This window comes from Lissotriton vulgaris, chromosome 11, assembly GCF_964263255.1.
Source record: "Lissotriton vulgaris chromosome 11, aLisVul1.2, whole genome shotgun sequence".
NCBI classification, from domain to species: Eukaryota; Metazoa; Chordata; class Amphibia; order Caudata; family Salamandridae; genus Lissotriton; species Lissotriton vulgaris.
In genome coordinates this window covers 983,886,611-983,908,479 of record NC_141699.1, presented here as the reverse complement: position 1 = coordinate 983,908,479, position 21,869 = coordinate 983,886,611, and the positions used below count along the sequence as shown (strand labels likewise).

At 42.7% G+C, this 21,869-nt stretch overlaps 1 protein-coding gene across 1 annotated transcript in view; it reads left to right on the top strand.

Annotated features, from left to right (window-relative positions):
• SCHIP1 (schwannomin interacting protein 1) overlaps nucleotides 1–21,869 on the top strand; it is a 1,820,134-nt gene that overhangs the window by 612,102 nt on the left and 1,186,163 nt on the right. Inside the window, exon 4 of the mRNA XM_086944214.1 lies at nucleotides 20,379–20,529. Coding sequence (XP_086800340.1) covers nucleotides 20,379–20,529 — 151 coding nt within the window. The remainder of the gene's footprint in view (nucleotides 1–20,378; nucleotides 20,530–21,869) is intronic.

Here is a 21,869-nt window from a genome sequence, read left to right as displayed (position 1 = left end):
TTAAAGGATTAAGAGCAGCCCCCTGCCTTTACCACTGTGCAAACGCTCCCCATGGCGCTTTTTAAGTTGGGGTATTAATTCCCCTTGAATCCTGAAGGTCCCTGGGGTCCAACTAGCCCACCAGGTATCCCCAGTAAGTGCCACAGAGCTGTGTTGCAGAGAGGTGTAAAAAGGGGCTTGGCCTTGGACCACCTCTCTGCAACGCAGCCCTGTGGTGTTTACTGGAGATACCTGGTGGGCTAGTTGGCCCCCAGGGACCCTCAGGATTGAAGGGGAATTAATCCCCCAACTTTAAATGTGCCACAGGTGCGTTTGCACAGTGGTGCAGAGAGGGGGCAGTGTCCAAATGAGCCCTGTGGCGTGTTTTAAGTTGGGGGATTAAGTCCCCTTGAATCCTGAGGGTCCCTGTGGGCCCCCATCCCCCGGGGCCGGCCTTTCTTTTTTTTTTTGTTGGGGTGGGGGCCGGGTGTCCCCCCTCCCGGGTTACTTCTAGCCCCGGGGAACCCATCCCCTGGGGCCTGGCCACTCCGTTGGGACCGTGGGGGAGGGGCCCCAATGCACCAACAGTCCCGCCGGCTCCCCGCCTCCTGCGGAAGCCGGCATTGCTTTTCCACATGGGGAGCTGCTGACATGCAGCTGCCCTTGTGGAAAAGCAATCTGCTTTGGATTTTGGAAGCGAGAGCAGGAAACTCGCTTCCAAAATCCAAACCAGTGTTTGCTATGACAGGGCGGGAGCCGCACAGCTTCCGTCCTGCCATAGCAAATGGCAATGTCCCGGGGGTGGGGACTCTGGGACATTGCAGGAGCCGGCCCTGGGGGGTGGTGGTCCCCAGGGCTATCAAGGGCTCCTGGAGGGGGGCCACGCGGCCCCCCTCCCTTAGTTTTGAAAGCCCCGGGGAGGTGGTGGTCCCCGGGGCTGGGGTCCGTAACGGACTCCCCAATTGTAATGATTATGTGTCCCGGGGAGGAGGTGGTCCCTGGGGCATGTGGGGGGGGTGGGCTCTTGCCACCCCACACACATGTTTTAAAATATTTTTTTAAAGAGCCCCGGGGAGGTGGCGGACCCTGGGGCAGCGGGGGGCCATGTGCCTCCAGCAAATCTTTAAAAATAGCCCAGAGGGGTGGTGGTCCTTGGGTCTTGGGGGGCCTGGGAGCCCCCCCCCCGCAGATTCAAAAACAAGCCCGGGGGAGGTGGCGGTCCCCGGGGCTGCGGGAGGGCAGAGTGCCCTCCTGCACATATTTTACATAGCCTCGGGGAGGTGGTGGCCCCCGCAAATAAATAAATGATTGCCCCCGGGACCTGGCCCACCCGGGGGCTTTTTGAAAATGAAGAGTGTAAGTCCACGCTTTGTTTTTTTTTATATTCACGATGAACTCTGCCGTTTAAAAAAATATATACTTTTATGGGCCCTGGGGCTACTTGTGGGACCGGACCCAGACACTAACACCGGTCTTAAAAAGAAATTGACTTTCACTCCCTTATTACAACAGGTACCGCCCAAGGCTGGTGCCTTTGAAAAGGCAGTGGTCCACCAAATAGGCTCTCTGGATCTCTCCAAACATGACACCTTTCAAAATCTGTCAAGGAAGAAAGATTGGCGCTCAACACTCTGTCAAAGGACCAGAGTATAACAATCAAACCCGCCGACAAAGGCGGAGTTCTCCCTCCCCTCTTTCCTTCAGGTGTATATAAGTGTCTAGAATCAGTCATTTTCATGTCTCGGGGATTCAGTGCTGAGCTGGCTATGGATGGCAACAAGCCGTTTTTTGAGCACTGTGATTGGTCGATCACGGACCAATGGTGAGCGCTGAAACCGCCCGCTATCCAATGGGCCGTTTGCATACTTTTTAGTCACACGACTAGTTTGTGTGGTTGATATGGCCATATATGCATTGTGGTTGGCCCACGCGTGGACCAATCACCAGCCACGGTTGACGGTTTCCATGTCCGTTGGGCCTATTGGTTGATATGGCCATATAGGTGATGTGGTTGGCCCACGCGTGGACCAATCACCGGCCACGGTTGGCGGTTTCCACTATGGTCAGCCGGTGGGCTTTAAAAGCACAGTCTACCCTGACCTCGGTACCTCCCCCTCGGGTTAGTTAAAGCCCGAGGTACCGACGGACAGGTGGGTTAAACTGTTCCCTTTCAAGAAGCGATTGAGCCCGCCGCAGTGACTCCTTTTGAATGCTGGCTTTGGAGTACCTTGCTAACCTGTTTTCCTGGGCTGATCTCTTTGTCTCAAGTTGATGTTGGTTAAATTCTTGCTCTACCAACATACATTTTTATGTCTTAGAGAATGCTTGTTAAGTGTCATAGGTCAGCCTTGACTGGCCTTTGGACCACATCCTTTTGTCCACTGCTTTATGTTTTAAATAGGTAGTTTGAGGAACACTCATACTGAACATGGATTAACATATCATCAATCTGTTACTTTCAATAGAATTTTTTGAAAATGGATATGTTGTTACCTTTTCTATTTCCTCAGAGCGGGGCCTCTTTTTAGACCTGAGCGAGTGCCAGGCGAGGTGAGGCCTTTCCCCATAAATTCTTTGGGTGAGATCTTTTTTTCGCTATATTTGTCCAACATGGGATGTAAGGCCAATATATGTGTTGTACAGTGTATACAATTATGTTTTCTTCATAATTTGTGCATGTATGTCTCGTGTCTGTCCCTTATATTTCAATACAGGTGAGAATCCACTGACCTACTAGATGGTTCACGGTAGGCACCCACACAGTTTGTGGTTTTTCTATCAAGTGATTGGTAACTTGTATAGTATTTGTTGCAGTAGTATTCTATATCATAGGTCCTGAAGAAAGCCTTTTTTTAGGCTGAAACATGTCGACCAGATCCATCTGATTGATAGTAATATTTGTTTATATACTATCCACATACTGTTGCTTTTAACATTACCTCTGTGATGACCCCCTAATAAAGTACTTTGCCTTGGCATCACACTAGGTAATTTTATTTCACTCCTCTTTTTTTGTTTCACTGCAACCCCTCCCATCCAGCCATGTTATTCATACATTCTTTTCGTCACTGGAGGATCTGTTTTTAGGTCTCCTCACAATATCATCAGGTGAGAGACCTAACAGATACCAGTTTTTGTACAAAAAATCCCAGATGACGATTTTCCGCCAAGTGGTGGGCTGATGGGAGTATTTTCTGTCTTGTTCTCACACTTTATCTTCCTTTTGTGATCAGACACTTGTTCATACATGCGTCACTTTGGAATTGGCACACAAAATTGAGCCCATGATAGACCTCCAGTATCCCTTGTGTGTTTGTTATAGTTGGATTGGGGGATAGGATGCTTTGTAGGTCTCTAAACTTGTTTCCCCTATAGACCCTCCCACACAGTTGTTTTTTGTTACTTGTGGGACCACCTGAGCAGGCCGACGTTGTCAGGGTGTTTCTACCCTGCCGTCTTTCTTGTTTTTCATCTTTTTTTTTACTGTTTTCTTGTGGGTTCTATTGAGTCGCAAGATGGCTGCCCACACTTCCTGGTTTGGAGTGTTGGCAGCCAATGAGAATGAAGCTCGTGCTCGGAGGGTTCGCAAATCCACCACGTCCCTAGAGAATGAAACTTTTTCTTTTTCTAATTTCTCAGGAACTACTGAACCGATTTACACCATTCAGCAGTTCGGGCTGTAGTTTTGTCTAAAATTTCCTATTGAAAATAACATGGGTAAAACGCGTTTTGGGAACCTCTATTTTTCTCTGCTGTTGATGGTAATTTTTGAGACAGTTATTATTAAATCAAAAAATGCTTTTCCTATCGAAGCTAGGTCCTCAATAGTACTACCTACTGCCGACCACCAATAGGTAGTAAGTATCATACCTTCCAACTCACACAATGCCACTGTGTGACACACGATTTTGGCTCCCATCACACGGTCTCCCAGTGAGGTGCTGATATCACACTGTGGCAGGACAAAGGAGCTGAAAACCACTCTGGCACCAGCCTCAGCAAGCTTTTTTTGGCGGGGAGGAGATGTGGGGGCTTCAAAAGTGCTTTGTAGGTACTTCTTGGCACAAAGCCTCGCCCCCTTCAAGGCCCCGCCCCCTCACACAGTGAGATTGTTCATCACGTTGGCAGGTATGATGTGTGTGTGTATATATATATATATATGCTGTTATATATCCAAAATTGCAAAACTGAAAATACTCTTCATTTGAGAATTGAAGCTGCAAATGTATATATATAATTTTTTATACAATGTGAATACAGGATTAATTTATGTATGTATACAGCTATTAATTCACTTCTGTATTGGCACTATGAGAAAGTACAGGCAAATGTATTTATACATATAGTATTTTGTTTATGTCCATCACTTTTACATGTGACTGCACGATATCACTTTAAAAAGGGCAAAAGCAATCTGTATCGCCATGTGACCAAGGCCGCTGGGACGGCCGAAACGCGTCATGACTTTCTGGTTAATGGCTGAATAAATAAGATGCTGAGAAAAGCTGGTCCTTGCCTCGTGTTTCTTTGAAGGAGCGCTGCTGCGAGGTATTTGCAGATAATTATCGGCATAGGATTGCTGCCGATTTTGGACCCCCTCCTCGGAAAGCCGGCTTCACTGCAAGCAGTCCTTCATTGCCCGGCAACCCTCCGAGCTCTTTCCTCGTGGAGGAGATTTGGCGGGGACCCCGGGGGCACTTTGAACATCCCATTCAAGGGAAGGAGTGGAGCCATCCGACTATGCATAGTGCGTACAACGGAAACGCTGAAGAACGCTAGAGAATCTCTCGCCCTGAGGCTGCATCAGAACGGGCGCAGTTGGGAGATCATCGTGCTTTGTGGGCGCCGGGTGGCGCCGATATACAAAACAGGCAGCTGGTCCCGACATGCGTCCTTGATCGGAGCTTAGCCAAAGGCACGGAGTGGAGAAAAGCACATACGGTGAAAATCGGATTGAGGAGGTACGTGGCTTACCGCTAGAGTCAGCTGCTGCTGACATAGACTATTGAAGCGTAATAAGGCGGTTTTGCTTAACACGTTATTCAGCACTTGAACAATTAACAGCCATTAGCCAGAATATGTCAGGCGATGTATGGAGGGCCCGTAAGCTCGCTGCGCAAGCAATGTTTTCAGGCGACATTGAGCAGGAGGTGATTGCTGAGAAGGAAGTGGGGACAGGGGGGCCAGAAGGTGCTGCTAACAGTACCACCAGAGACTTGTTCAGGGAATTGGAAAAACTGAAAAGAAATGAACAGTCTAAATGGTGGGAAGCTCGCTCCCTCAAAAGATATCTGGATGTAGGGAGAGTCCCTAGAGGACTCCGCATCATGCTGGCCCCCAGCTACGAAAACCCCAACCCCTTAATGATGGAGGAATGGGGTCAGTGCAACCTTGAATCCTCAAGGAAATTAATGCAGATCCTAGTGAAGTTTGCTGAAATTGATGGTGAGGAACTCCAAACAAAGATAGACATTCTTGAGGAGAAAATAAAAGCACTTCAGGGTGAAAAGGAAAACCCAGAGACCACTAAAATGAGGAATGAAATGTTAACAAGACTATCCAAGGAGGAAGAAAAAATCAAGACAAGAAATATATAGTTAGTTGCACTAACTATATATTTCGCGCATCCGCAATCCAATGCTGATGATGTTACATATTACATCATTCATGACATGGTCAGTGACATCACTGATGACATCTCAAATGACATCACTGATGACATCATCCAGTGTCTGTGTGTTTTTGTAAAGTTTAAATATGTTTTACATATTGAAGAATGAGTGGATGTATAAGAGTATGGATGAAGGATTTGATTGTATAAGTGAGTAAGTATGTGTTAGTATATCTGTGAAAATGTAAGCTGTTCTGTGTTTAACTGTATAGATGAAGAAATCAAAGTGTGATTGATTCTTTACAGGACTGACTAGGTGTGTGAGTAACTCCATGGATGAATGGCAGTGTGTGAGTGTCTGCATAGGTGTATGAGTGCATATGATAGTGTTGTAATGATGAGTGACTGTATGTACGAGTGACCTTATGGGTGAATGAATGAATGTGCATGTAGACGTAGGAATCAGTGAGTGCGTATGTAGTAAATGGTATTGGTGTGTCAATAGTTTCAAAAATGATACTCTGTATTATACACTAGGTGTAACAGAGGTTATATTAGAGTGTAAGGAGGTGCATTGTATTATCACATGAAGTATATCATCAGTGGTGTGATCATTGATGTTAAATGAGTTGTCATCAGTGATGTCACTGACCATGTCATGAATTATGTAATATGTGACATCATCAGCATTGGATTGCGGATGCGCGAAATATATAGTTAGTGCAACTAACTATATGTGGAATTTCATTGGTTTTATATCAATAAAATGTCCAGCTAACTATATAGGAGAAATTTCAATGTTTTTTTTATATGTTAATTCCTAACTATATAAGGCCTAAAACCTATGGTTTTTTCAGTGAATTTCCAAGGTTTTTTTAAAGGCTAATTCCTAACTATATATAGTCTATAACCTATATATATATATATATATATATATATATATATATATATATATATATATATATATATATATATATATATATATATATATATATATATATATATATATATATATATATGTATATATATATATGTATATATATATATGTATATATATATATATATATATATATATATATATGTAGATTACAAAGAGGAAAAAGCAGGGAGTAATGACAACATTTCTCCTTGTCACGTCTGGCTCAATTCTGGAGAAATTACAATTCTTTGTAAATAGGGTTTTGTGTCAAACCTCATGGGTGCCTGTATAGGAACACCCATGCACCACTCATGGAACACTCTTTGAAACTATGTAATGCAAGGCAGCACTGTGTTGCATTACTTTGGGTTACAATCCAACACAAATCATGATGTGTTGGGTTGTAAATCCTACCGGTTGAATTTACAGCAAGTCTGCATTCAGAAATTAAGGCAAACCTGATGCAAAGTCTTTTTTTAAATCTGGGCCCCAGTATCTTCATGAGATTAGGGCATACCCATGGGGTGAGTAAGCAACATGGAGTGGGTGTGGAGCTAAAGTTTCCTCCCACCAGCATTAAAGTTTCATTATACTAAAGTTGTAAAATATAGACTGTCTGTATTGCTAAAAACTACATATGCTTCATTTTCTGCAGAAAAGCAGAAATGAATAATGATTTATTCACTTTTCTGCATATAGAATTGCAGATTAGCTAAGAGAAAATGGCCAGGAATCCTAGCAGTGGTAGGGCCGATGCACTGAAGAACTTTGCCTTTTACTTTGCAATCTGACCATGTCTACTTCCATGCATTCACTGAAACCTAATCAATCATAGTATGGTTGGCAAGTTGCTCAGAACAGAGCCAACCCTTCTTGTCAAATCTACATCATTTCTTGCCTGGGATTCTAAAGCATTTTCTTCAAGAGTGAATTCCTTCAATACCATTCTACAACATCACTGTGCCTCTGTACCAATTTAAACATCCAGCCTTCTCTCGCCTTTTCAGTCAACACCATCCTATCCACACTGCTGGCTCCAAAAGCGTCTGACATGTACCACTCAAGCAAGCCCATGGCTCAGTCGCTCCATCTTTAATGTATTTCTTGTCCTGTCTATCAAGTCATTCTAAACATCTGTCTTAATACTGTTTGTTTGGTGCTTTCTGAATGATTCCATTATTATGCTGTAAACACACCCATGTGTTGGTGTTTTTTATATTATAATTTATAAACACTGTATATAAAAAGCGGAACAAGTTGCAAGGATACAGCAGCACGTAAGATATGCATGCTTATAGGAGCAGGGGGTGACGTATGTGGTAGGGTTTTTTATGTGTTTTCTGTTACATGCAATACAGGTCTGTTTGCATGTAATGCCTGATAACTTAGCATTGCCTTCTGCATTTCAATGTTAGTATTCGAAGTCTAAGCAAAAGGCCTAGAAACAAAAGGTAGGGCAAGTTGTTGTTTTTATTTTGCTGCAGCTAATAAATGAATGCTTGCATTACTGTTTTTTCTAACTCATGCTAACTTCACTGAGATGGAAAATGTGCTTTCTATGGAGCATGTTTGTAAGGAGGGTTAGCTACAGGAGATCATGTGTTCCATTCTGTATCAAGAAGAAAGAAAAGTAGCAGTAACCTTCTACTTTTATATATGAACACAATGTGTGATTCTAGTGTCCTGCATAATGATACACAAGACATGTGTTAGACCTGTCCACCTTAGAGGGGTCTTACCCCCCAACTGTTGCCTTCCTTCTCCAGTTTACTGACCTAGTTTTTGCTGGTGATTCTGAGCACTTTACTTGTGCCAACCTATGCTAAAGTGCGTGTGCTCTCTCCTCTAAACATGGGAATATTGATCTATCCCCAAATGGCATATTTAATTTACTCATTAGTCCCCGATAAAGTGTACTACGGTAAAGTGTACTACTTGTGCCCATGGTCTGTAAATTAAATGCTACTAGTGGGTTTGCAGCACTGGTTGTGCCACCCACATTAATAGCCCTTTAATCATGCCTCAGGCCTGCCAAAGCACAGTCTGTGTGTGCAGCTTAAACTGACATTTCGACCTGGCACAATAAACCCTTTTCAATACAACCAAGTCACCCATAGGGTAGGCCCTGGACAGCACAGAGGGCAGGATGCAGTGCATTTAAAAAGTTGGACTTTTACTTTTAAGTTTTACATGTCCTGGTAGTGATAAACTCTTTGGTTCGTTTTTCACTATTGTCAGGCCTTTCACTCCCTTAGTTTGGCAGAGACAGTAAGCCAAGAACAGATTTCTCCTGGGAATAATTTCACTACACCGAAATTAGAGGTATTAATTGATCTAGACCATACAGACTTATTTTATCATCCACATACATCCAAGAAACCTGTAGTCTCACCAGTCACAGCAAAAAGGACCAACCGGGACCCCAATAGTCAATTACGCAAAACAATACTCAAAAACAACTAATATTCAAAAATAGACAAATTAATTTTAATAAAATTACATGTGACTTACGAAATAATTAAAAATCTCTTGTGGTCAATTTCATAATGTGCAAAAAGAATAAAAAGACACAGTAAGCCGCCACAAAAAAAGTAGAGTACCCTGTCTGCCAGCCTGATGTTTTACCTGTTCTATTCAGGTTTGGGTGGATTGTCATGTTCCCAACGGTCATGCCCCTGCTGACGAAAACCCCACACCAATCACCCGACAGTTTGCATGAAAGAAGGTATATGAGAACATTTGCCCTATTTAATGCAGGCAGTTTAATATACTTTATTTTTATCCGTTTGGAAACTAGCCTGTGCCAAACTAAAATAAATATAAAAGGACCACCCTGTAATCAACGATAACTTTCAGTGTGTCAGGATCAATCGTTTTTTTCCCACCTTGGATGTTTATTTTTGAAGAAAAAACCTTTTTCTGAGCAGTTACATAAAATATGGTGGCTGAACACCAAACTTTCAGTGTTTTCAGAACTTTAGAGGAGGCTCCTGCGAAACCACGGAGCTCATTATGGGCCAGCAAAGAGCTCAAAATATGGTGGATGGTACTCTGACCAGGTTGGCAAAAGTATTGAACTGCACCAACTTCACAAATAGAAGGCTACCTTCCATACTCTAAATGAGGCCCTCTTTCTTGCATTATTATAAACCAGAACTTTTGTCTTCAGTCGAATATTAGCTAATGTAGTATGCGAGCAGCAACTTTCTATCTTGGACAAGTTACATTGGAGACTTGCAGCCTGAATTAGACTTTGGATGACGGAGATAGATCAGTTCATGTGGTGGAATACTTTACCCCTGCCATACCAAGGGTCTTCAACCTGCCAAATGTGTACATATTTGTTGGCCCAGCAGATATCTCTTAACATTGGCAAGAACCGCCATCACAGTGGTTCCTGTCAATGCACTAAAAGTTTGGCAGATGGTACCATCAAAATGTTCTTACAGCCTGTCAAACATTTTACATGGGTTTTGATTTGCAAAAACTAAATCCCAAAAATGGAAAATACCAAAATTGGTGAGCCACACATCATAAGAGATGTTTCCATGCTGTGGCTGCAGATTCAAAACCTGGTGGTAAGGAGCACTGAAAAATGGCCATTTGACTGCCCATTCTAAGTCAGATGAGTAGTCAAATCAACAAACCTCCAACAGCCTTTACTCCATTGGGCCTTCTGAGGAGTACGTCAACGACACGGACAGAGTAGTTTCTTTTGCTGATATACTTCAAGTCTGCTCATCTGATAATCAGGTGGGCGGACCTTCATTTCGACAGACACGGTCCACCATCACTGTTGCAACACAGTAAACTCTCTGCCAAACTGTTATTCAGCCCTAAAGTTATCTGGTTAGAATTAAGTAAGTATTTTAATACAATAAGGTGGCGTGTGAGGGAAATGTTTATTGACCTAGCATTGTTATAGTCCCTGCAAACACTGAAAAAACCAAGTATAACAACGGGTCAAAAGAAACATAATGTAGCTATCTAGGTAACTGTGTGTATATTGACAGAACACAATCCCTGAATCCAAGGTATTCCTGGTGAAAAATTGTGTTCCCATCAGATACCCATCCTGTACCGCCCTACATCATTTGGGATCCTTCACCCGAAGGAAGTGGAAGCAAATCCACTACGGATTAGGTAGATTGTGCCCTAATCGTATATGAAGGAAATGGTGATGTATAAATGAAAACTATGTGTTGGTATCAGGGGGCAAAGAATAATTAGCAGTGCAAAAAGTGCTCTCTGTAGCGTGTGATAAAGTGAAGTTAATATTGGGTTGTGGGAGTGGAAAGAAGAATTTTATTAGGGTCCTACCCACACCCAAGGTTAAAAAACAGTGCAAAGTAGTGTTAACAAATAACTACTTGGGTCTTATCTAGGTCGACATGTTTCTGCAGTTTTTTTGGCTCACAAGATACCCATCTGCTTCATCAGGACCTTTATGATCAAATGCTACTGCTGATAAAAGTGAAAAAAGTGTACGAAAATCATATCACCTGAGATTGCCGGTTGAAATGATCCATTTGGTCACCAAAGGACAAACAAACATACACACAAATGGAATACACACAGTTAATGACGATAGTTACAAATACACAGAGAATCTCTCGTGATGTTAATTTTTCTGCCAATTTTCACCAGGAATACCTTGGATTCAGGGATTGTGTTCTGTCAATATACACACAGTTACCTAGATAGCTACATTATGTTTCTTTTGACCCGTTGTTATACTTGTTTTTTTTAGAATTAAGTAAGGCCAAAAAAAAAAAACATTATTTGGCCTAGTTAAAAAATTAATGAACTGTCTATAAAATCCAATATCTCATATCCCATTCAACTATAATGTCACACAGCAATACGCAGTAACATGCCTAGAAGACATCTTCTTTGCTCAGACCCTAGAAAATTCCAAGCCTTGATGACACGTCACCACCTTAAACTAAACCATTCGGAAACTGAGTTCTTACTTATATTTCCCACCAAGTGTTCAACCCAAGAGCAATCACATCTCAATGCCCTCAACAGACTAATGCCACATTGTTAAGCTTCTTCGTGGACAATAATCTAAACCTCCAATTGCACATAGGCTTCTTGACCAAAATCACACAATTCCAGATCATACTGTGATTGGTTGTTAAACTCTTCCTTGCTTTGCAGGATTCCCATCAAGCTGTTGCATCAATATTCCTTCCCAGTTTAAACTATGGGAACTTCCTACATATGGGTATGCCAAAAATCCATATTGCACCCTTAAAAGCAGCACTCCATGCCACAACCAGATTGGTTGATGGAAAAACAGAATTTCATCATATCACACCAATTAGGAACTTACTGAACTGTATTCTGATTGAATCAATGACCATCCTTAGACTGGCCTGAAGCATATACAAAATACTTCACCACAACCTACCTAACCATAACCAATATATTTATCCTCTCACTCGGGCAATAGAATCTACCAAGTGCTAACACTCTTCTACTGGAAACATCAATGTGCAGAATAACGAAAACACTTAACCAATGCTTCTCATGGAGTGCCTCAAGCCTTTGGAATTCCATTCCTTTAGCAATCAGAATTAATCCCTGTCTTTTCTAAGATCTTTTCCCATCTTAAGGCTGCATTTCAAAGTCAAATGCCTCCTGGATCCAATGTACCTGAGAAACACATCTTGGAAGGAGTCTGCCTGAAGAAAGAGAGCTCAAAGCCCGGCAAGGTTATATATCTAATAACGGAGGACCACCTATGCCCCGTCATAAAGACTTGATGCAGAGACTCTGAGAACTAAATACTGAAAACTTTTTAATACTTAAAGTGAAATCATCCTTTGCTTGCTGAGCCATATTAATTTAATTGTATTCTACATTTGCAAATTAAAATTAACTTTATTGCTAAACTTCAATTGAATGCAATCTTGTTTCCTATGTAAAGTGCTCTTTCACCCTACAGTCATTGCCACTACATACAACACCATAATTAAAAATATAAATTGATTATTAATCTTCCTTGAGGATAAAGATAGGAAGTATTCTCCCTCCAACATTCTAAAGCCTAACCTCCCAGAACCACAGAAAAGTATTTAACAGTAGATATGTTACAGAATGTATGTTGTCAATATGTACACTATCATCTTCATCATTCACATAAAAAAGAATTGTGTTTGGAGTTTAGTCACATTAAAAAACATCTGTTTTATTTGTGAAATTGGTGAAGAGTATTTAAAGCACTCATTATTTAAATGCCCAGTTTTGCTATAGAAAGGATTTGGTTACTGGTTGACTGGGGTGTGAACCTGGTCAAGCCAAAACCACAATCCTACACAGGGTAAGGCACAAGCAAACCCAAAATTAACCTGTGCTCAACCCCTTGGTAGCTTGGCGCAGAGCAGTGAGGCTTAACGTAAAGGCAATTTATAAAGTATTTGTACAACACTTCAAAAAGTAAAACAGTAAAAACACCACAAAACAAGATCCCACACCAGATTAAAAAAATAGAACTGAACATAATAAATAAACCAAGTCCATAATGACAAAAGTCCAATCAGTAGAACAGGAGTTATGATTTTTTAAAGAATAAAATTTAAAATAGTGCATAAAAGCAGAAAGTGCCAACCGCAGAAACCTGCTCATGCTGGGCTTTTTCAGACCAACCCCAATGAAGCATGGATCAGATAAAGTACCAGATTAGTCCTGCTGAAGTATTTCCTTCACAAGTTTTGTTCCAAGATTCCTGTTTGTGTTGGAGAGGGTCACAGGGAACAAGGAGTGTGTCACAGGCTGTGGTCAGCGTAGTGTGAAGAGCAGAGGTTTCATGAATGGGTGGACTGGATCATCGCATTGACAGTCCCCCGCGGGTGATCAATGCTTGCTGTGTGAAGCGACAGGTGGCTCACCCTGATTCTTGGTCCGATCAGCGCAGTTACGGTGTGAATGGTCCGTTTGCAGTCGTGAAGAGCCTAAAGGCTTGATTTCAAGAGTGCTGAGCCACACCAACGGTCCAGGACCTGAGGGGCTTCACTTGGGTTAAGGAGCTGGGTCCAGGAGCCTTTAATGTGGCTGAGGCTCAGATCAGGAAGCCAGCAGACTAGCCCTTGGAATCACTCTGGGGTCCTGGTTTCAAGATGAAGGTGCAGGTTGAGTTATTCTTCCCCAGGCAAGAGGGATGCAGGCCTGCACCGCACTTCTTTAGAGCAGCAGTCCAACAGAGTAGCAGCCCTTGTAGCAGCACAGCAGTCCTTCCTGGCAGAGTATCCACAGGTACAGACGTTTACTGAAGAGTAGGCGCCTGAGGTTCTTCTTTTAGACACCGTTTTGCCTATTAAGTGGGGAGAAGCTTCTAGAGGCATGCCTTTGAAGTACACAGATTTCCTGTCTTCCTGTCCCTAGTTCAAGACTAACTACAGGCAGTATGCGGCCCTTTGTGTGGCAGCAGTACACAGGTTATTCAAATGTAAATAGGGCTGTGTCCATCTCCTACCACCCATCCTGTCAGAGATGGTCCTTCCAATCACACTTAAGCTTTCCACTGTGTGTCACTGTCTATGAAGGATACACAAAGCCCAACTGGCAACTTCTGAGAAGTGTGGCTCACTGGTAGAGGAGGCAGACCTGGAAGCAGAGGTCAGCCCGGGACCAGGGTTCAATTCCCGGCTCGGCGGGGTCTTGAGTCCTAAAATGTCCACGGACTCGACAATTTTCGCTCCGGTGCCTACTCGATTCACGGGTTCACACTCTTCGACTCTGGGCAATAGCTTGCTTAATCTCCACAACGGCCCCTCGCAGTGGGATGCCTGGCTTTCACCTTGTGGATACCCTGCCAGGGTTATCTCACAGGGGAATACCAGGACAGGTTCCCTAAGCAAGGGCTTAGATACCGGGTCGGTGATTTGCGCTATATAAATACATGTACATTTACATTTACTGCCACCCAAGTGAGAGAAATGGACTTACCTTTAGTGCTTTAATTGCACCATGAAAATCCTGAAAACTGACTGCCGCTTTAAGACACGGAAGAGTGGACATTAGTCCCTTTTCAATGTTTACAAGTTGCATTATTAAATTCTAATGAACTACAAAATGCACAGTGGCATATATTAAGATTCACATGAATCGAAATGCGTAATGCCTGCCTGCCAGTTTCCTCAGAATAAAGAAACTGAAAAGCGCGTGTGGAGTGGCCTGTTTACACGTTGGTGAAGGAGAGCGTGTTTGCATTTGGCATATTGGAGGTGTCTGACACACCTGAAACAGGCCCCGGCCGGCGAGGTTGAGGCGCTCCTGTTGTCAGATTGTGATAGGAATATATATATATAACTTTTTGTGGGAAGGGGGGAGTTTTGTATAGTGCAAACAAACTTGAGCCGAAGGTATCAGGTATCAGAGCACTTTACATGAGCACCAGTTGCTTTACACAAGGACACACTCATGTTTGTTAGGCACAGGGAGATTAAGTGATTTGTCCAGAATCACAGGCTGTTGAGCGTCATTGCTGAGATTCAAACCCAGCTCTCCAGCTTTGAGGTCGAATGCTCTAGCTGGTAGGCCACATCCTCTCCCCATATTCCCTCTAGACAGCTAAAACACAGGAAGGCTAGGTGTTCTGGGTACCCATCTACATACATCTGCATTCTGATGACCCTTCCTTTGCAGGAAGGGACGGAGGGGCTGACACTTACACTTCAAAAGGTAGTATCCTGTTCTCACACAAAGGGGCTGATTACCCCCTACTGATAGTCAGTAGTCAGGGTTGAGACAGAAGGACCTGTGTGCACTTCAGAGACACTACTTCAAAGTCTCCCCCACTTCAAAGGCACATTTGGGTGTAAGTGCTCGGTCTTTGACCCTACCAAGACAGTACACTTATGGACCTGTGACCACTATGCCAAGAAGAAGAGGAACCACTGTGCTGCTAAAGGACTGCCACTCTGCTGAATCTGATGTTTGCTGAACTCTTGCCTTGCTGTGTTGCCTTGCTGCTGCTGCTCGCTCTCTCTACCTGGGTGCGAAGGACTAGACCTGCATTGCTTGAACCCAGAGTGACTCCAAGGGCCTGCTGGCTTGACTCCTGTTGCCTTAGTCTCAGGGACACAAAAGACTTAGAACTCTCCTTTTCCAATCCAGCGGCTCCTCTGCTGGTGTGTTTGTACAGCCAAGTAGTGCCAACCCAGGCCTGGACCGATGGATGGGGACAAAGGGGTCTGCTGCAGTCTTATCGACATATCGGCTGCTGCCGCTGAAAATGGATTGGCGCATCACACTGGATCATGGCACCGGACTTAGACCTGCTGTACTCTGAGACTGACCGATTACCCACGGCCCTCGTTGTATCGTTGCTGCTGCATTGGGGATCACTGAAACATCTGTCGGCTGCCTCCCACCTCTGTCAGCACTAACCTAGGATCAAGGTACTTTTGTCAGTGGGTCTAAGTGGGTCCCTGTATCCATGGTCCCCCTGAACTCTTGACTTTGTCTTAATCCGGCAAGATCAGTTAACCCTTCAAGTGATATTCGCTTCTAAGCAACACTTTGACATTTATTCCGTCAAAATTCATATCTTAGCTCCCATTTATTGGATAGTCATTGTTTCCACTTCTTTTATGTAGAAAGTCATTCTTTATTTTTCTAAACTGTTGTGGAGTCTTTTTGTGCTGCTTTCACTGTTTTACTGTTTGAGTGTTTTGAGGGTTGTACAAACACTTTACACATTGCCTCTTAAGTTAAGCCTGACTGTTCTGTGCCAAACTGCCAGAGGGTGAGCATGTGATAATATAGGTTTGTGAAGCGACTTACTCTGACTCGTATTGTGGTTCCTGCTTAGACAGGGGGCATACTCCGTCAACCAGAAACCCCATTTCTAACGGGGTGTAATTAATATTTTACTCAAGCCTAATCCCGGTCCACCTGAGTGACTAGTATGATAGTGAGAAATTCATGCAAAATGCGCACATAAAGATGAATTTTTGTGTGTGGCAGAATTAAACCTTTCTTGTAATAATGAGTGCATCTGGTAAGGTACTGCCCCACATCAGACTTAGAGGGAGGCTAGTGTGTGATAACAGGCAGGTAAGGGCCAACTCTGAGATAGAAGCCCACCTCTCTCTACATTGCAGGGAGACCAGATGCCTGACCATGTAAATACACCACCAAGGAGAAGCACCTCAGCAGACAGACCAATGTCCAAGTGTTAAAATAAAGCTGATCCTCCACCTCTCAGCCCAGATGCTAACAGCTGTTGTTCAGACCTGCCCGAAATAACTGTGCAGTGTTCTGTCAGTAAAGGTATGCAAAGTTGTTATTACGCAAGAATAGTCTTGCTGAGTTCCCGTTTATTGGCCTACTTATAGATGCTGCTTTTCCCCTGCCTATGCATTTGCGTTGTTTTCTCTCATCAGTTTTAGATGACCCTGGCTGCTCACAAACATCTTGTATGTGAGTGAAAATATGTATATTTATTTATATTGCACAGTTACTTAAAACCATTTGCAATACATCTTGCATGCCAGTTAAAAGAAGAAAAGAGAAAGAAAAAAAACACAATCCTAAAAAAGACATTTGTATACAAGACTTTCAAAAACAATATATAAAAGACAATAGATGTATAAATATTTGTGTCTATACGTTCGTAAATAAAAATAGCAAGAGTCCTCATTAGTAAGTTTCTTGCGTGATTTAAAATGTTTTAGTTATTAAAATGATATCTTCTCCATCTGGTTAATGGGGTGAGTTGGGTTATTGGACTGAAGTGACTTTCATCATGACTGACCCCTCGTCTTCCATAAACCTGTTTCGAAGCTTGGTCCTATATTTCCCAAACCTGGCCAGGTCCGATGGAAGAGTAGAGGAGAAAAGTACCGAAATGGCTTCTATTACTGTTCGAACCCCGTGTCGTAGCCAAATCTGTTTTAACAAGATCTGTTGGGGCAAGAGCATCGCAGGGCAGCAGCAAATCATGTGTAGCAGAGATTTCTGTTTGTAGTTGCAGAGTCTGCATCTTATTTTGAGTTCAAGGGACCTCCACCCAGGGTTTAGCTCTTTGATTTGAAGGGGCACTAGTCTGGCCCATATAATGTTTTTGAGTGCTTTCCTTCCGAGTGCTTGGCTAAGATAGGGCTGTGTTGTATGCCCTATATATGATGTTGCCAACCCGGGTGGCCCTCTTCCTGTTACGAATTCTGCTAGGTCATTTGTGTGTGACAGATGAAGACATTGTTTGTTTATTGCATTTTTAATCGCCGGGTAGTTTGTTGGTGCATCCTTCCAATTTTCAATTGCCAGCCCCAAGGTTTCCACTGCTTTTTCCTTGTAACTATGCCACGGGTTAGCGGTCTCTCCGTAAATTGGCTTAAGCATACTTTTTTAAACAAGTGAGTTATTTTAACAAATTCTTCCACGCTAACTTTAAGGATCACTGTTCCAAAAATGAACCAATTTATGAACAGTGATCCCAGCCGACAACACCTCAATGGACAAAATTTCAACCTGTTTTTCTGTTGTCTGTCTAATGTATGTGCGGCGTGCTGGGATGTGGAATGAATGTTGAGCATGGTAGTGGTTGATTCTGGATGCATGCAAAATTGAATGGTTTTACTAACTGAGGGATTTCTCTGCATTGTTGCATTTGTGTTTTGACAGTAATGACTAAAACATACCTCTCTTTGTGATACAATGATTATCTTACAGTACATGGGAAGAATTGTCAGAATGTACACGGAGACTCTAAAAACTGTGTAAAGATATGTGTTGTTTGAGATTAACAGATATGAGACACTTTAAAAAATAAAATACATTTTTTTTGTATACACAAAACATTGCATATGTCGCCCAATTAACATTTAGAGAACAGAACATTTAGAACTTGGTAGGCACATGAGAAGAAACACAGGTCGAGTGGGTGTCTTTTCCTATATAGTGTTATTTTTCCCCCCTCTCCCCCGTTCTATAAGTACTAAAATAAGGGGGTACCTTTGTTCATTACAATTTAGCTTTGCATCCAGGGGCTCGATTTATTAATCTCTACAGTTGCCATTGGGTCTTGCAAGACAAGGCAAAGCAACGCAAGGGCTTCAGTGAGATTTGCTAAGCCACGCAAAGCCACCTTGCACAGCTCTGCGTGGCTTAGTAAATCTGGAGCAATTCAAAGGGGCTCCATTGAGTTACTCAGCACTGGGGAGGCGTTCTATGGGTCAAGCATGGGTGTTCCCATGCGTACACCCATTGATTTTGATACAATCCCAGATTTTCCAAGACTAGCACACCTTCCTAGGTAAAAATGTAGGAACATATATGACAAGTGGACTCATTCTGACACCATGTAGTACTAAATATGGATTAACAATTCATTGCATTATATAAAACTGAATGCTATAACATATAGTCAAAAAACTCTTTATTATTATTTATTATTATTATTGATTAGCAATCATAACCAATTTCTAGCCATGTTTTTGAACAATAATTAGTATTTTTTGTAATTTTGTATGCTATGATCTATTGATTAATTGTATATATAAACTGTACTGTATTGTGACACACAAAAAGCACAATGTGCACAATAAGAGTAGAATTGCTGGATCTAAACCAATGAATGTTAGTAGATTAGATTCATGGCAATATAATATAAATAATAATAAAGAATTTTTTGACTATATGTTATAGCATTCAGTTTTATATAATGCATTGAATTGTTAATCCATATTTAGTACTTCATGGTGTCAGTATTAGTCCACTTGTCATATATGTTCCTACATTTTTGTCTTTTCAAACAGTATAGTGATCCCGATTTAGGAACGTTAGTCGGGGATACCTCCTATTTATACACACACCTTCCTAGGTAAGGCACAGCAAGGAGAAATAACTGTGGGGCAGATTTACAAGCCCCCTGCGCCACCAGTACATCACTTTTATGTGACGTACTGGTGGCCTATCTTACTGCTCTATATTTAAACGGACAGGAAAAGCCACCCTGCGTGGCTTTTCCTGTCCTTGTAAATACAGCCCCTTTACACGCAGCTCTTTGCGTGAAAGGGGCATTCCATGGGTGTGGCTGTGTGTGTTCCCAGGCAACACCCTTGGAACCAGACACATTTCCAGATTGACGAGGAATCATAAATCTGGAAATGTGTGTGAATGCTACGCCTTCCCAGGGGAGGCGTAGGGAGGCGCAACGAGGAGAAATGTTTTCATTTCTCCTTATTTTTCCCTCTTTCAATGCGTGCCGCATTCTACAGCCCGCATTGAACGAGGGAAATGCCCGTAGTGATTATTTTTGTGCAGGAAGGTGCCCCTTCCTGCACAAAAACAATTGCCCCAGGACGCAGGCATCCTTTCACCATGGTGCAAGGGTGCCTGCGCCGGCGCATGGCTGCAGTTTGTGCGCCAGAGCACGGGAAGCACAGAGATGCAACATATTGTAAATATGTTGCATCCTTGTGCTTTGAAAGTGACTCCGCGCGGCGCAGCCATTGGCTTGCGGAATGCACTGAGGCACTTTCATTGCAATTCTGCCCCTTTGTTTCTCCCCGTTTTTTTCCCTCTTTCTACGTGTGCTGTGTTATGCAGCACACAAAGAAAGAGGAAAAAACCTCCGAGGAGTGTTTTTGTGCAGGAAGGTGTCCCTTCCGGCACAAAAATAATCCTGGCTGTAACAGCAGCACAGGGAGTAACCGAGAATGTGCCCTATTTTAGTAGTTTGGGCGTATTCTTGCCCTCTTCCTATCTTGCTGCAAGTTGCGTTGCATGACTTGTTAGCAAATCTGCCCCATGGACTTTTTTTTAATGGTCACCGTCACTTTCCATTTCTTTGCCCTGGCGCGTGCCAATGCGAACCTTCAGTAAATAACAGCGGTGTGTATTTCGGTGTCTCCTCAGCATCCAGAGGGCATGGCGTTACTACCTGCAGCGGCAGGACCCCCTGCACCAGGAGTGTCTGGAGAAGCGCAGCCCGTCCCCGCCGTCGCTCTACTCCGAGAAACTGAGCAGTTCCATCAGCATGAACACCTTCTCCGACGGCAGCACCCCCGTAAGTGCGCTTTCTGCTTTTAATGACTTTGCCCGCTCGACTGCACTGTCATCTTAAGGTTTTTGTCTGAGAGGCTACGAATAAACGAGGGCTAAACGAGCAGTCAGAAATTAGAAAAGCGGATCTGTGGTCCCACCCGACTGCTTTTTTTAATGAGCTATTTTATTAAAAAATTCCATTCTTAAAGGTTTATGGAACTCTTAGATAACTGACATCAGACATTAAATGCATTTTTTTAAAATATTAGAGCACCCGCATTAAAGGGTGGATGTATTCTTTTGGTCATTAAGGTCTTTGTTTAAGATAATTTTTTTAATGTTTATGCTGAGATAAGTTTTCCAGTCGATTGACATTAGTTTCAGTATGTGATACCAAGTTCTGCTGTTCAAAAACATTTCCAGATTATTGTGAAAGTGGAGCTATTCTGTAAAGATTATTTTTTCTATGATTAGTAGCTTCTTGGTAGCTACACTTGGATATATTTGTGTATAAAAAATCAGTCTTTGCTGGCCGTTGACTTAACAGGCGCCTACTGGTGAGCTAACAAACAAGATTATAGGGCGTGTTTAATGTCAAGTCTCCGATACCTACTGTATTCGGCTCATATTTCGTTGCCCGTTTAAAAGCTTCGTTTATATGTTTCTGCACCACTAGAGGTCACCGTTGCCATAGGAATACGAAGTTATAGCTAAACCGGGCCTCAGTTACACAGTGAGGTTAACGGATATTGCGAGATGTTATCCATCTTATTATATTGTAAATGATTTTCAACCTGTCATAAAATAGAATCTGAAATGTTTTAGTCTGTCATAAAATAGATGGTCGAAGTTTAGAATGCACTGTTGGGCTTTTGTACATGTTTTCTTATTGTACATAAAGCGGTAAGAGATGAAAGTACCTAGATAAGGCGCGCTAGCTGTAAACATGCAAACAGTGCTCTCCCTTTTTTTGTGGATTTAAAAAGCGCAGATACGATACTACTTGAAACTGTCCATTACTGTCTTCGTCTTCTTATAGCCTGAATTTAGATGGGCATATCCTTACAGAGGCTGCAACTCTAGGTTCACGGAGAAAGCCTTCGAAATATGCACTACGGAGTCCTCATCAGTAAAGCGGTCTACTTGGATTAGGGATCAGAGGTTCAAGCTAGTCCTGGTGGGCCGAGTTGGCCTTTCATCCTCTGAGAGTGATAAAATGAGTGTTAACAGGATGCTAATTTTAATCGAGTTGTTTATTAATAGCTCTTGCTATTTCAGGAGAGGCAGTAGTCTTATGCAGCGCCGCTCAAAATACACATTATTGTTCTCAAAGAATAGTCATAGAAGATACACCATTATAAG